Source organism: Suillus fuscotomentosus (genome assembly GCF_016647785.1).
Source record: "Suillus fuscotomentosus strain FC203 chromosome Unknown F5891scaffold_35, whole genome shotgun sequence".
Classification (NCBI taxonomy): Eukaryota; Fungi; Basidiomycota; class Agaricomycetes; order Boletales; family Suillaceae; genus Suillus; species Suillus fuscotomentosus.
The window spans coordinates 81,087-95,779 of NW_024539547.1; the positions used below are offsets into that span (position 1 = coordinate 81,087).

Here is a 14,693-nt window from a genome sequence, read left to right on the forward strand (position 1 = left end):
TCTTTTCTTGACTCAGGGTTGGACAGAATTACATAAACAAATAATTGCGGGGTGAAATTTGAAAATGATTCGTCGCTGGAGAGCAGTACTTAGGCTAGTAAGTAGGTCTCTCATTAATTTGGTGCTTTATTCTACCGGACTCTGCAAATACTGCAATGTTGGCCAAATTCAAGCTATGATTCTATATGGTATATACCCAGGTCGGATGTAGGATAAATGTCCCATGCAGGCGTGAATAACAAGACAATACATATATACGGCATAAGGTATGGAACGATATGTGCTCAAGACATGATCACCTACCGCCATTGACAACATCCTGCAAGATGGGCCGGCCCTTGAGGATCCCCTCTTCAACTTTCGGAGTTTTCAATTTCTTCGAGAGTGGTTCATTGACACTAGCCACTGATTCATTCTCCTTGCTTCGCTTCGCAGGACTGCGAATACCGCACCGTTCGCTCTGTAACGCCGGGTGCTTGACATCCGCATTGGCAGGCAGCGTCAACATCCAGCCCCGCTCGTCCATAAGCGTCAAGAACACCGACAAAAGCTCAGTCGAGTTCAAAGTCTTTCGAGAACCAATAATGATCAACTTTGACCGCGCACGTGTGAACGATACGTTGACTCGCCGCCAGTCCTTGAGCAAGTCTCCAATCTGTGCAAGGAGCGTTAGTGCGGGCTGCAATTGTATAGCTGCAACCGATAGAACATACCTGCCCCTGGTCGTTAGATCGGACCATGGAGATAATAATACAGTCCTTATCGCGTCCTTGACTTCTGTCGGCTGTGAGGATCTCTATATCCTTCCTGTCTTGAAGAATGTGTGACAGAAGCTTTATCTGCTGACGATAAAGAGACATAATTCCAATCTGGTCCTCCTGGACTCCCGATCTTAAGAACGCTTCAGTAATCTGGTACACAAGCTTGGCCTCGACATCATTTTGGACGAGGTCCCCAACTCTCGAATCAAGCGCAGGTAAGCGGTCTGTGTCAACAAATACAACTTTAGAGCTAGTGGGAAATATGATAAGTCGACTTGCCGCACCACATGGTACGAACCGACCTTTCTGATAATAGATGCCGCAACCAGCAAGAATCCTCGCACAGGCATGCTCCCAGATCCAGTGTACCAGTCATACACCCTTTAGGAAGAACGAGCGTGCTCTTGGCCACTTCCTCTGATCCACATCGCAGACGATCTCCGTATATGAGCTTGTTCGACAACTCCATAATGTCCTCGTTCATGCGATATTGATATGTGAGATCGATCACCGCGTGTGGGTGCGCTTCAGAGAGACGACGGAACAGAGACGTTTCCAAACCACCTTTTCGTGCAGCAGGATTGCGAACCTGGATATACATAAAGGAGAGACCATGATATACGACAAAAGAAACTCACTAGTGGGGGAAGCTGAAAATGATCTCCAACCAAAATGAATTTCTCGGCAAACCGAAGGGGACCCAGACATGTGGGCAGGGTGATCTGAGAGGCTTCGTCGACGATGCAAAAATCGAACGTCCTGCGAGAAAAGAGGGCACTGGTAGGTGATGAAAAATGAGCACAAGCAAAGACATCAACTAACAAACGTACTGATCAATTGTCAAGCATGTGGTAGCAACAACTGGTGGTTCAATGATCTGGTTCTCTAATTCCTCGACCGTTGTAGGCAACCTACGCTCAGCAAGCGTAAATCTCCGAGCGCCAGGATGCACCTAAACATTAAGTATGAGCCAGTCTATGAAGTAGTTTCGCTGAGACATACCTTATCTACATTGCCAAGTCTTAATATACCGAAGTCTGCATCCTGTAGCTTAAGCAATATCGTGTCCACAGCCGAGTGAGTGTATGACGTCAAAAGGACGGTCTTCCCCATGGCCACGATAGTCCGGATTAGCGCAGCAATTATGGTTGTCTTGCCCGTACCAGGCATACCGAGGATGAGCGCGTAATCGCGTGCGCTCAAGGCCCGTTTCATCGCAGCAAGTTGACCAGGGTTCATACCTGAGCTTGTGCGGACATACTCCGGAATATGTTGCAGGTCGTCAGCGATGGTCTCCTCGTCGTCGAATAAAGGGCGTCGTAGGTCCACGACAAGCTCTAGACGCCTGACATCCCCCTCCACATAGAATAGTTGGGCTAAATTATCCCTAATCCGTGCCATGCCGCCTGACATCTCGTCCTTGTCAACTCGGAAGAGTACAGCTGTCTTCGCTCCTCGAAGCGTCTCCAATCTGGCTTGTATTTTGTCCACATTCAACTCGTGATCTACACCCACGACCACGGTTTCTGGCGTGAGCTCCAAAATGAACCCTCGTGCAAGAGCAAGAAGATCAGGTTCAATGGAAATTGTGATAGCATCTCCACGACTCATGTAACCATTCAAGAACGAAGCGCCATGAACAGCAGAAGCTCGAACGAGGCAATAAGTGTACTGGTGAATCTTGCCATTGTTGGGAACCTTTCCCGGCTGGAAAGATGCGTCTATGACCATCGAGTTGAAACATCTGCCTTTGTCCTCGCGTTCTTGAGCGGTCATGCACCATAGCTCTTTTCTGAACCGAGTAGCGTCCTGTTCCTCGAGCGAAATGAGCTCCTCCCATTGTTTAAAAAACGCAAGATGGGAGGGTTTCAAATGCGAGGTTTTGAGGTCGTACACATCTGCAATCGGTGAAGACGTATCAACTACGTTCTCCACAGCCTGTAGCCACGACCTTAGTAGGATCCATGGAGCAAGACGAAAATCAAACCTTGCGAAATAGCATACAAGTATCTAGCGCATAGCACTTCTTGCACATTCTTTCGTCGTCAATCGTAGGAGGAAGAAAAGGCTCTTCGAGGTCCTTTTCCTTACCATGTGTATTCCTGCGCATCATATATGATGCCATTTCGTTCCTTGCGCCTATCAGTGCTCGAAGCTCGTTGCGGCTTTGCGGGACACGGACGACCTCCTCGCTCTGGGTGTAGTACAGTAGCCCACTCGGAACATCGACACCGTACCGTTCTGCTATCAGGAGAGTGTAAAGCATGGTCTGAGCGCGATGCTCCATCCCTGCTACAGTTTTACCAGTCTTAATCTCAAATGGCATCGTGTGTGTGCTCAGCAAAGATCCACTCTTAACACGCTTGTCGATCGTGCTCTCAGCAATGACCGCCTGGACGGTAGCATCGAGCTTGCCTTTAAGTCCATAGGTTGGAGACCAAATATCTTCTTCCACATCGTGTAGTTGGGATATAGCAAGAAGGGAGCTTTGATTCGCAGCCGCGCGGGTGTTGGTGAGAACTGCGTCAGCCTATAACATCAATTTCAGTGGTCGAGTATGCGCAGTTACTAGCAACGATCACCTTTGGCGTCTCAGCAATGTAGCGTTCAGAGAACATTCGAAGACCTCTTGAACGGGCCTTGACTTCACGTTTTGCCTCGTCGACGCTCACGTTGATCTTGACAAGCTCCGCAAGGTTCTTATTAATGATCTCCTTAGTGTGTTCTTCAATAAAACGGTCGTCCCATCGTTGTTCAGCCATGCATATTTGCATAACCTCGTGAACCATGTTACCCCATATAAGCGCTGGGGTGATATCTAAGCTCGAACGGACGAGCGCGGAGAGAAGCGGTTTTCGCCTGCACTGTGGCGCGTTAGAAAGCGCAGTAGCTGTGATTAAGATGTCTGGATGGTTAATCAGAAAATTGATTTTAGACGTTATCTTAATGATTCCAAAGGAATCAAAGTCGCCAATGACGTTGATGATATTTCCTGGGCCACGTTAGTATAGAAACAAAGGATATAAGGGTAGTTTACCTTTGCGAATATCTGCGTCTACCCAGTCGTCGCAGAGAATGACTGTTCGGGAATCTCTACTTGACTGGACACGCACAGAAAGAATCTGTAATGCACTCTCATGACATAGTGTAATACATGCAGCTTTGTGTCTCCAAACCTTTTGAATCTTTGCCGACTCGTCAACTCGAACGTCATCAACCACACATCGAGTGCACGTCTCTTTGGCGTGCAGCTTTGCAGGCATTGCTACCGTCTGTGAAGCTTCGATAGGAGTACTGTGGTCGGTAGAATGCTAAACTCACCCCGGACTTCACCTTAGGCTTCTTCGGAGTGATAAAGTCATCCTCCATGTCTGCCCAATCCCAACTTTCAGCACCTTCAAGAAGCGCGTTTACATCCAGAGCAGTGGCAGACAGAGACCTCTTTGCAACAGGAGAACGCTTGATAGAATGTGGCCCGTGACCTGACGTTTTCTTCTACCGAGTCAGAACAATGCGTACATTCGAGTAAAAACTCACCTTCATTGGCGTCTTCCCACTGTTAGATTTCTTTGGTGTAAGAAAGTCTGCTTCCATATCATTCCAGTCCCAATGTTCTGCGCCATCGAGAAGCATAGAAATGTCGACATTATTGCTGTGAGAGCCAAGACGGCTGGCCGTATGTTTAGAAGGCGTCGGTGGAGCAATGGAAGAGCAAGAAGCTGTTCGTTTGAGCTTCGGTAGGGCGTTCTGGTTGGCATGTTGAGTCAAGACCTGAAAGCAAGTTCTTCATGAAAGCATCTTCGTCAGGAATGTTTGGTATCGCTTGGGGCATGACAGATTAGAAAGATATGAAATTTCAGAACACGGTGAGTCCTTCGTACTGTGCGCGCGGTAACGTGATTACATGTGAATTCGCGACGCGTTTGTTGCCATTTATTTGTGGAATGTCGCGAGTTTGAACTCCGCGAATATTTCTTGGCAGCCAACTTGATTTGTCTTGAACGACTTGCAAGTTGCAGGCGCCTGCTTCGATGAGAATCAAGAAGAAGCAAAGTGCCAGAGGCAATATTCCCGCAGGCTCAGAGCTCAGCGCTCATCACCAAGCACTATCGCACTACATGTACCTATATCTGGCCTCCTAATTCAGCGTCGGGCAGGAACGTAACTTTGGCAAGTACTTAGTATTGTTAACGACCTTTGGCATGGCATTGAGCTTTACCTAACTTGCAGAAGCCCATCCAGACATAGGCCTGTCGACCCATTACGACGTGCTCTATATGGATCACCGCAAGTCATCGTGATGCCATCATGGGTTGTTTCTCCGCAAATTACGTCCAACCATTAACAACTCATGACTGTCAATGATACCGGTGACCCCATCAACGTGCGTAAACAAATATATAACCACGGTAACTGATGACATCGATTTCCAGACATACAAATCATTATCGATACACGAGGATGCACGTTTGGGCTACTTCTCATAGCCGTGTCCACCGTAAGTGCGCCGTCATAACACCCTTATCTTGGCACGCAGCTCAGGGATGCGTCCGCAGTCATTTCATTTTCCAAGCTTAGGTGCCCCTGATCACAATTAACATTTAACGTCAAGAGATCATACAGGAATGAGGATGGACTTTTCAAGTAGACCGCGCATCCAATCGCACACTCGTCCCTTGAAAGAAATGTCCAAAAATGGACGTCTGCAATATTTAATCATCCGCCTTCCTCTTTTGATCGCCATCATGGGACTCTTACTTCGGTCCTCCGTCACCTCGTGTTTCCCATGTGTCCAGGCCTACAGCATCTTCGTTTACATACTTGAATTTCCCTCGGCATCAGGCGCGAGATAGTATACGCACGCCTTTCAATCAGTCCCCCGCAAGTCCTGTAACAAAGGCTATCACAAGAATAGCAGAACATTCGCAGCGTATCAACCAACATCGTAACTTTATCATGTTCAGCAGCCTTTCTAGCACATTCGCAGCAGCAGCAGCAAACGCTGGCGGGGCCAAGGGAGATGCCAAAAAGTCCATGTCCCCATCACTTCGTGCAGATATCTATAGTGCCGTTGATCAGGCAAAGCCCTGGCTCATTGGGGGTACTGTGGGTAGACAAGCCGGTGATGGCGTCGCCTATCAGCCTATAATCGCCAGAATCCACGAGCACTTCCCTGATATGAAAGTGGGATTAGATGCAGCACGAAACATAGAGCATGAAGTGGCAGTTATTGTCGCTGGCATCACGAACATGATCCTCGAGATGAGCAAGTGGGACGGAATGGCCGGAGCTATGGCCATGCGCACGTGGGTTGATGCTCTCAGTGATGCACACGGCAAGATAAGCAGCGCGTCTACCGAAGCAAAAGGCGGTCCTCGGAAGGACCAAGTTGGACGAGGAATCACCAGGGGTATCAATCAGTTGACCGACGTCACCCTGATGACAAGAGAGTTTGCGGCGAGAATACAAATAATCTCGCTGTTAAAGAGCGGTGAGTTTGAGTTCTAGTATATTCAATAAAGACGGTTTGTTTACGCCCATCACTCCACTTCTTCGATAATTCCAGTAAACACAAAGATCCATGGCGCAGGGAGTGATGAAGCGAGACAGGGAGAAGCGCTGTGGAGCTCAAAGTTCATTTGATCGATCCTCTCAGAATTTTATTCGCATTTCTAGACGTTCTCGAAATTGGCGGGTCAGGGTGCTTCGTTGTAGCTTTGTTTTCCGCCGAGCACATCTGCCTTGCTCCTCGCAGATATGCACTAGTCTAGAATCATGGGCTATCGGTCATCATCAGATGGTTGTCATCTTTCTTGGGTAAACTTTTCCATGAAGTGATTAAATGGGGTTGCAATGTACGTGCAATGCACCCGACAGATTGCAATATCAATCAGAAGAGCAACGAGGGAGCTTCGAGTAATTGAATTTGAAGATCCCTGCGTCGGCGTAGTCATACATATCTGTCATAATAACGGACCTACTTCACATCAGATGACTAGCATCACAAGAAGCGCGGCATGAATTGCCCGTAGAAGCCAACGAAACGCAGATAAGTATCGCGTCCTTTAATCTCAGTCGAGTGAATGCGAAGCTACACGAACGAGAGTCCAGTCTGGAAGCATCTGGGCCCATCAGAGGGCCCATTATGATAAATATCGAGCATATAGTAGGTGCCGATATTACGATTATATGTACAATAGTTTTACATGATCTGATGGAAAAAAATGTGAGTAGCGGACATCCTAATTGGGTAAGTGTGCTCACATAATTCCGGATGTCCTTCGGGAAGCTTGAAGATGATGACGACTGAACCATCATGTCATTTGATGCCGCGTCAGGCGAGTCAATGTTGACCACGAAATCATCGAGGGAAAAGTTATCCATGTTGACGTCCAGTCTGAATGGCTCATCCAGCCGGTATTGCGTGCTGTAGTCATATGATTGGAACATCCCTGGGTCCGAGAAGCTCGGAGACATGGAGTTTTGGAATGCGGGCGGGCGGATGGGGTTGGTCATGTTGGGATAAGGATGAGTGTTGTGAGATAAAGATGCAGAATTGGGTTGATAAGACAAATGCGGTGGGATGGAAGGTGGGGGTGCGCGTGTAGATGCCGGGTATCGGAAGTGGTATATAGCAGAAAATATGAGGACAGGGCGTGGGCGACCCGAGTTCCTTGAGGAAGTTGCTGAGTCAGGAGAACGGTACACATCCTGAATAATGGTGTATACGGTGGGGTCTTCGGGCGAGAAATTAAATCCCTGTTTCATGTTAAGTTCGGGTATGACGTACCTGGAGACTTGCACAAGGTATCCCAATACTTGGGAACCAGAGCCGTGCTGTAGAGCAACGGCCCGTCACCGGAAGCACCAGCGAAATATGGTCCGACACATTCGAGTTTCGTGTCCTCGCTGTGTATGGGTGCGCCATCCAATAACACTATATAGGATGACTTGCCAATGACAGTAGAAGGTGAGACGAAGGTTACGGTAGGGTCGATGTCCCTCATGCAACGTGGTGCATTTGGGGAGGGTTGGGATGCAGCTGCACCATGAAAGGACCTGTACGAAGAAGATGGTACACGTGAACGTGAGGAGGATGAGCTCGAGAATGAGCTAGCCTCTGGCAAGATGTCAATGTACACTGGAGTACGGTTGTCAGGAAGGTTGTTTCGTCTAGAGGATGGCATGGCAGTGTCAATGTATTCTGCGGAGGAGCCGTAAGATGAGGAGGCAGATGAGGTTTCGTTTCCCGAAGAGTCGACAGATATATAGTCGAGCGGAGGCATGGATTCACCCTCAAAAACATGGTTATGAGGAGAAAACCTCCGTGGCGAGCCGACTTCACTCCGCGTACTGAGATAAGATCGGGCGAGGGAATCGATCACTGCCAAAAATAACCAAAATAGAAGAATAATTAATGATGCCGTCTCAATGAACGCACAAACAGCTCGTACGGGACGGATACTCACATTCCCGCCCCTCGGATGTGTCCCTAAATTGCTGTAGTCGACTGCCTATTTGTTTGGATGATCTGTACTTGCCCGTTTTGTGGTAAATGTACTCCGAGATGAAGCGATTGCGCATAGGGAATCGTCCTAAAATTTGAGTTTCCCGCGAGTCGACGGGTTTATATTGATGAAGACCTGGAGGAATCATGTGAGCTAAAGCTGTGATCAGCATATGTGATCCGCACCTTCCAGCATCGTGGCTTCGAGATAAGGTGGCCATACAGGCTCGGTATTGCCCTTCAGAGTCTTCCAACCTTTCCTGACATTCAAGATTGTCCGAAAAATATTTTCCGTACTTTGAATCGGCGACATTAGCCGTGGAGAACCGGAGGCACATGACGAACTCGTGGTGCTGCCAGTGGATGGCGATGAGGAGCGATCAGAATGTGCGGTATGAGCGTGGACTGGGTAGCCATCGGGCGAGGCATGGGTGATGGGTGCATGGTAATGCAACATTGAGGGTGATGTGATCGTGCGTCAAAGTACTAGGACACATTAAAGAGAGGCGGGTTAATATAAGGGGGTGGCGGGGGTGGGCCATACGGCAAACATGGGTGTAAAGTTTCCCGGACGGCACAGTGGTATAATTACAATTACAGCTTTGGTCGGGTGCACCCCGGGATAGATGATCATAGATCTTGCTCCTTTTGAAGCTACCAAGCGCATGATTTCGTGGTGGGTATTAGTATTGGTTTGTGACATCCGGATAAACTTTGGGCAGTGCCGCACAGGAAACTAGTGCCCCCAATATCGGAGCATTATTGAACCAAGAACAGATGCCATTTACCGAGCAACACTGTATTGTGCGTGTGTCATCCATGCGTAAAAAGACACCAAAACTCACTGCCATGCCCGATAATTAAATTTCGATAGTAAGCGCGAGAAGCCACTAGTATTACTAGGGATATTTGAGTGGGTAGCGCCTTCCCAGAAACATGGTTGCCACTCACGCTGACAAGCATCAGATCACCTTGATCTTCCGGCGATGCAAACTCCCCGTACTCGGCAAGTTCCTTTCATTTCCCCAACTTGGGTTTAACTTTGATCAAAGTCACAAGGACAAACAAATTCTCGTTATCCCGACCAACTTATAATAAGAAAAAGAAAAAGAAAATAGGAATAGGCAAGTGCCAATCGGCCACAGGTTCGTGTAGGTTTGTCTATACGAGAACATGAGGCGTTTAAACGAGTAGATAGAACAGGGTCAGGAGATGATCATCCTACATTGTAGTAGGTACCTTGCGCCCACAATGACATCGGAAGAGATTAATTGGTCTACCGCTTCTCAGCCTGGACTCAGAAGCTCAGCGCTCAGCCTCATATGTGCAGCTCCTCTACAGCTGATCATATCCGTACATGCGGTAAAATTCAAATCACGGATCTAGCAGAGGTTTTTCTTCTCTTCTTTCCGGCTTGTTGTGATGGCCTGTTGCCGGAGTACAACCGAAAATATATCACCACTGCGAGCTCATTGTCATGAAATTCGGCCACAGTTAATTACTCATGCTTTGCCAACATAGTTGCGGTGTAGACGTAAGTGTGTTTATTGCTGGTATCGGAACTTGTACGCATCTTTTGCCCCAGGCCCTCGACCAAGCCTAGAAGAGCTGCTCAAATTATCTAAAGCTTCGACGGGTTTTCATTTGCTGATGTTCGCGAGAAGACTTTCATGAAAAGTCATAATATCAATAGAGCTTGTTTGTACCAAACTCTACAATATTATTCGGCGAACCCAGAATCATCTCCGACTTCGTCGGATCGAGGTAATCCATCAAGTGATTTTTAATAGTCTGCGACTCTCTATGCATCCATTATATGGTCTGACTGCAGGAGTCTGGCGATATGCCTACCATCTGTAATTACGTAATATTCCAGAAGAGATTTTATCTCCCATTTCTAGAATTTCTGAAGTCATCGCTAAGCGTTGCGCTGTGCTGACAACAGCGTTTTGCCTCACCTTCTACCCCAGTATGCCGGTGCGTATCAACTTTGTACAAACCGCCCACGGACCATGCGCGCAGCGCGCGTACACCCCCATTCCTGGCACAGGCACTCACCCACGTGACACGCTGAACCGACGTCGGAACTGGTGAGAAAATGTGACAATGACCTGTGAATTTTGAAACATCTTGTCAGATTATACGTGCGATATGTTTTTCGTATCCACGAACTTGAATGAATTCCTTTCGATAGAAAAGCGCACCGCTCGCAGCGACCGACTAGCCCTAACCACATGCCTCACCGCGCCGGAAACGGATCAGATCATCAGCAGCCAGTGGCCACGCCTAGCTAGTCCTGTCTATAAACAATCCTAACGTGGCTTCCCTGTCACGAGTACTGTAGTTTTCGGCCATGATGCGCCCCTGCGTGGGACATCGCTTGAAGTCTTGGACGTCCAGACCTGTCTCTTTCTCGTTCTCTGCTACTATCCACCTACAATGTCGTCTTCAAGGCCCGACAGTCTTGCAGATCCATTCAGTGGCGGCGCTCAACACTCCTTTGGACCTTAGTCAATCCCTAGAACCTCCTAGAGCCTCTTATCTGTCGCCAAGCTCAGAGACTGCCATCAGCCCGCGTGATTCGTACGCTGATACACCAGATAACGTCTCTCCATTGGTGCCAGAGAACGAAAAACGCGATGCCATAGCTTATACCCAAGAATCAAGAGAAGAACCTGCGTTGAGAAGACGATCTATCCTTAAGCGCCCTCTATTCTGGCTCATCGCTTTCGCCGCCGTTACTATTGTCGTCCTCGCTATCATTCTCCCAGTATATTTTGTTGTTATCAAACATCACAATAACAGTACCGTTGGAACTTCTGCTGGTGGGTCAGGTGACGGCAACGGCAATCCCCCTCCGCCTGGAACAACTACGACCGGGGGGAACGGCTCCGTTATCACAACAGCTGATGGGACAAAATTCACTTACCTGAATCCCTTTGGAGGCATCTGTAAGTTCTATAATTCATTTATGGCTTGCAGCTGTGGTTCCGGATGAGTCGCTGGCAGTAAACTTGCGGTGTGCCCTTCTCAGTGCCATCAGTAGATCTGAGAACTATTTCTCGGGTATAGTTAAAGGGTCCATGTTCTGCTAACGTAAATGTCAGAGGGCTGCCTAACGTTATCATCTACTTTTCCTGATCAAACATTTTGACCCTACTGATTCTTTGCAGGGGTGGACAACCCAAACGACCCTTTCAACAATGGCGCTTATCCTAACTCCTGGACCCCTCCGCTCAACTCTAGCTGGACTTGGGGAGTAGACAAGGTTTATGGGTGAGTGTCATTTGGTCACGTGTCTGAGGCACATGTTGAACACGGATAATGTACAGTGTCAATCTTGGCGGACTTTTTGTCTTAGAACCCTTCATCACACCTGCCCTTTACCAGAAGTATCCGGGTTCAGTTGACGAGTGGACCCTGAGCACGCTTATGGCGGCGGATACAGCTAGCGGCGGACTCCAACAATTAGAGACCCACTACAATACCTTTATTGTAAGTTCATTTCGATTGGCTTCTTTGACCCCGAATAACGCTCGTAGACCGAGCAGGACATTGCGGAAATTGCTGGAGCTGGACTGAATTGGATACGTTTGCCTATTCCTTTCTGGGCAGTTGAGAAATGGGACTTCGAGCCCTTCCTCGAGAAAGTGTGTTGGCCGTGAGTTCTGCATCTCTGAAACATTGTATGAACGTTTTCTTATCATTCTGATTGCGGTGACGTTAGCTACATTCTGCGTGTCCTTCAATGGGCAAGGAAATACGGGATTAGAGTGAATCTCGATCTGCATACCATCCCCGGATCTCAGAACGGTGCGTGGCAGGGTGTGCATCGTTACTCATATGGTGCAAACTCAATATTGGTACGCAGGATATAACCACTCCGGCAAATCCGGTTCTATCAACTTTCTGAATGGAGTCATGGGACTTGCCAACGCCCAGCGTGCCCTTGATTATATAAGGATCATTACTGAATTCATATCCCAGCCTGAGTGGGTCGATGTTGTCCCTGTGTTTAGCATTGTTAACGAGGCCCTGGTCTCCACCATTGGGACAGACCAAATCATAACATTGTACGTCTTGATATACTTGCATGCGCTCTAGTGTGTCCTGATCGCCAGTTTGTCATTTAAGTTACCTCCTTGCGCATGACATGATCCGCAATATTACCGGTTACGGAGAAGGGCACGGACCCTATATCGCCATTCATGACGGATTCTTAGGGACGGCAGCTTGGGCGGACTTTCTACAAGGTTCCGATCGAATCATACTTGACACCCATCCTTACTTTGCATTCGACTCTCAGTCTGATTGGGCACCCATCGCGACTGGTACCGGCTTAAGCGCTGGAGGCATTTGGCCACAGCAGGCGTGTAATGCGTGGGGTCCTGGCATTAATACCAGGTATGCATGTCCCCCACCGCATAACAGCATTCTCACTTTACCAAAGTCAGACCGCATTCGGTGTAACCATCGCCGGCGAATTTAGCGATGGCTACAATGATTGTGGACTGTACCTCACGGGTGTCGGGAATACTGACAGCTATGGAACGACTTGTTCTCTCTTCTTAGACGCTTCACAATGGAATAGCAGTATGATAGCCGGTCTTAACGAGTTTACGCTGGCTAGTATGGACGCTTTGCAGAACTGGTTTTTCTGGACCTGGAAGGTTGGTTTGAATCTATGCTAGTCAATGCGAGCCTCATTGGTGACTCTTGTAGGTCGGAAACTCATCTACGACCAATAGTGTCCAGTCTCCCCTGTGGTCTTACCAGTTGGGTCTCCAGTATGGATGGATCCCTACTGATCCCCGTACTGCCATAGGCACCTGCGCAGCGTTGGGTGTAACTGGGCCACAGTTCGATGGGGTTTATCAACCCTATCAGACAGGAGGTCCTGGTGCTGGTACCATCGTCGCGGCCTCGGTCACATCTTATGGCCAGTATCCACCAACACCTATCAACGGTCTTACAGCTGGAGCAATCCAATCCCTCCTCCCCACCTACACATCCACTAGTGCAGTTCCAACTCTTCCGCCTCCCACCCTCTCTCCGAGTCCTTCTCCATCTGTCAACGTCGGGAACGGCTGGTTCGATTCGGGAGATACGGGGTTAGCGCCAACGCAAGTACAGGGCTGCACCTACCCAAATGCATGGGATGCTGTTAGTTCACCCATGCCCACGGCACTCTGTCCTTCTACAGGTGGTGCCATTCCAGTCACCACGCCCACTCCCGTCACCGCGACCACTCCCGTCATCGCGCCCACTCCCGTCACCACCACGTCCACTTCTGTCACCACGTCCACTTCCGTCACCACGACTTCCACCACCACGTCACTCGCCTAGCCGTTGGCTGTCAAAAAAACGGCGCGTCAGGAACCCTTGGCATTACGGTTCCGAGTTTCTGCGCAGTCAAGCGTTCTATGGAGGCGCCGTTGAGCATGCCAAGGTAATCTGAATGTAGTTGGTCACCGGCTTTCTTGACGTTACTAGGACATTGTTGTTTTGGACATATTATGCGAGGGCTGACAGACTGTTATTTTTATCGTATTCTAGTCCTCGATTGCTTATCGCATTGCGTTTGTTATTTCCACAGTTCACGTTTTTGTATTTATGGCAATTAACTGAGGACTCTGACCATTGACTATGTATTTTCAGTGCATGATCCAGATTGAGCAGGCCAACTCGAATCTCCTTGTCTTTCCGGTTTCAGTTTTCGAACTTTGCATTTTCACCTGCAAATTCAACTCGACCAATCGGAAGCTAGCAAATGCTCAAGAAAACACTGGCTAGTGGTGCCCATCGGTGTGCCGTTGCCTTGCCGTGATATGTTATAAATATATCCGTTTGTATATGCGCTTCTGAGTCTCGAAGGCAGGACATACCACGCTGATCTACATGGCAAGCCAAAGCAGTTCGACGGTGGGTGCCACAGTGGTCGGAGTAAGCCTTGTGGCCGATCATTTTTGTCCATGGGGACACAGTGCTTCTCAGTGTGGTAATTTCAAAATCATATATCATGATTGCATCGTGCTGACTTTTAGTCTGGGAGCCTGCTACGAACTCTGGGAGAATATTCTTGTTGAAGCTAAAAAACCCTAGGACCTGCCGCGTGATACCAATTTCAGGGTTATGCGGCGGAGAGCCACAATGTCATCACAATCATAATCAGGCGTTAGCGAAACGCCGGAGCTCTGAACCCCTTCCGCCTGGTTTATTAATTACCGGTATTGTTCTTTTTTTTTCCACCACTTTCGTCAATGAGACTACGTATTAATCCGCGGGGGGAAACGAGCACATGGTAGAGTTTTGAACCTTCTGTCCACTGCTCAGTTCACTCATTAGGTCCCTTCAATTTAGGTGACAGCTTGGGACGGAGATTTTCAGATGGGCAAGTTGACTGGAATCTTGGCGCTTCCTGGACG

At 48.5% G+C, this 14,693-nt stretch overlaps 4 protein-coding genes across 4 annotated transcripts; 2 read left to right on the plus strand and 2 right to left on the minus strand.

Moving 5' to 3' along the window:
- Positions 1 to 32: 32 nt before the first annotated feature.
- On the minus strand, positions 33 to 4,377 carry F5891DRAFT_1235183 (Dna2-domain-containing protein). The gene is made up of 10 exons (XM_041369625.1): positions 4,299 to 4,377; positions 4,083 to 4,253; positions 3,799 to 4,033; positions 3,344 to 3,666; positions 2,749 to 3,291; positions 1,764 to 2,699; positions 1,588 to 1,713; positions 1,064 to 1,350; positions 714 to 1,011; positions 33 to 655 (listed from the first exon to the last, which is right to left on the minus strand). The coding sequence occupies exons 1-10, from the start codon at positions 4,353 to 4,355 to the stop codon at positions 296 to 298; spliced, it is 3,336 nt and encodes a 1,111-aa protein (XP_041224527.1). The 5' UTR covers positions 4,356 to 4,377; the 3' UTR covers positions 33 to 295.
- Positions 4,378 to 5,112: 735 nt separating this feature from the next.
- On the plus strand, positions 5,113 to 6,404 carry F5891DRAFT_981373 (uncharacterized protein; the record flags this gene model as incomplete). Its single annotated transcript, XM_041377091.1, has 4 exons — positions 5,113 to 5,170; positions 5,195 to 5,259; positions 5,604 to 6,252; positions 6,328 to 6,404. The coding sequence occupies 4 exons, from the start codon at positions 5,113 to 5,115 to the stop codon at positions 6,402 to 6,404; spliced, it is 849 nt and encodes a 282-aa protein (XP_041224528.1).
- Positions 6,405 to 6,646: 242 nt separating this feature from the next.
- On the minus strand, positions 6,647 to 8,964 carry F5891DRAFT_431669 (uncharacterized protein). Its single transcript, XM_041371800.1, has 5 exons — positions 8,455 to 8,964; positions 8,231 to 8,404; positions 7,552 to 8,145; positions 7,026 to 7,498; positions 6,647 to 6,972 (listed from the first exon to the last, which is right to left on the minus strand). Exons 1-5 carry the CDS (start codon positions 8,723 to 8,725, stop codon positions 6,964 to 6,966), a joined length of 1,521 nt encoding a protein of 506 aa, XP_041224529.1. The 5' UTR covers positions 8,726 to 8,964; the 3' UTR covers positions 6,647 to 6,963.
- A 1,246-nt stretch (positions 8,965 to 10,210) lies between these two features.
- Positions 10,211 to 13,916, plus strand: F5891DRAFT_1040747 (glycoside hydrolase family 5 protein). The gene is made up of 10 exons (XM_041362034.1): positions 10,211 to 10,544; positions 10,739 to 11,219; positions 11,442 to 11,544; positions 11,601 to 11,763; positions 11,811 to 11,929; positions 11,996 to 12,081; positions 12,140 to 12,341; positions 12,403 to 12,672; positions 12,719 to 12,938; positions 12,991 to 13,916. The coding sequence occupies exons 1-10, from the start codon at positions 10,503 to 10,505 to the stop codon at positions 13,612 to 13,614; spliced, it is 2,310 nt and encodes a 769-aa protein (XP_041224530.1). The 5' UTR covers positions 10,211 to 10,502; the 3' UTR covers positions 13,615 to 13,916.
- The last annotated feature ends 777 nt before the right edge of the window (positions 13,917 to 14,693 follow it).

What these genes read in the sequence shown, in the direction of transcription:
- F5891DRAFT_1235183 (XM_041369625.1), bottom strand. Translation starts at nt 4,355, where the DNA reads ATGGAAGCAGACTTTCTTACACCAAAGAAATCTAACAGTGGGAAGACG. An exon ending in AGACGCAGATATTCGCAAAG is followed by an intron (nt 3,667 to 3,798) that starts GTAAACTACCCT and finishes TTAACCATCCAG; the next exon opens with ACATCTTAATCACAGCTACT. An exon ending in CTTGTATGCTATTTCGCAAG is followed by an intron (nt 2,700 to 2,748) that starts GTTTGATTTTCG and finishes TCGTGGCTACAG; the next exon opens with GCTGTGGAGAACGTAGTTGA.
- F5891DRAFT_431669 (XM_041371800.1), bottom strand. Translation starts at nt 8,725, where the DNA reads ATGTTGCATTACCATGCACCCATCACCCATGCCTCGCCCGATGGCTAC. An exon ending in CACATCCGAGGGGCGGGAAT is followed by an intron (nt 8,146 to 8,230) that starts GTGAGTATCCGT and finishes TATTTTTGGCAG; the next exon opens with TGATCGATTCCCTCGCCCGA. An exon ending in TACCTTGTGCAAGTCTCCAG is followed by an intron (nt 7,499 to 7,551) that starts GTACGTCATACC and finishes TCTCGCCCGAAG; the next exon opens with ACCCCACCGTATACACCATT.
- F5891DRAFT_1040747 (XM_041362034.1), top strand. Translation starts at nt 10,503, where the DNA reads ATGCCTCACCGCGCCGGAAACGGATCAGATCATCAGCAGCCA. An exon ending in GATCAGATCATCAGCAGCCA is followed by an intron (nt 10,545 to 10,738) that starts GTGGCCACGCCT and finishes ACAGTCTTGCAG; the next exon opens with ATCCATTCAGTGGCGGCGCT. An exon ending in CCCACTACAATACCTTTATT is followed by an intron (nt 11,764 to 11,810) that starts GTAAGTTCATTT and finishes TAACGCTCGTAG; the next exon opens with ACCGAGCAGGACATTGCGGA.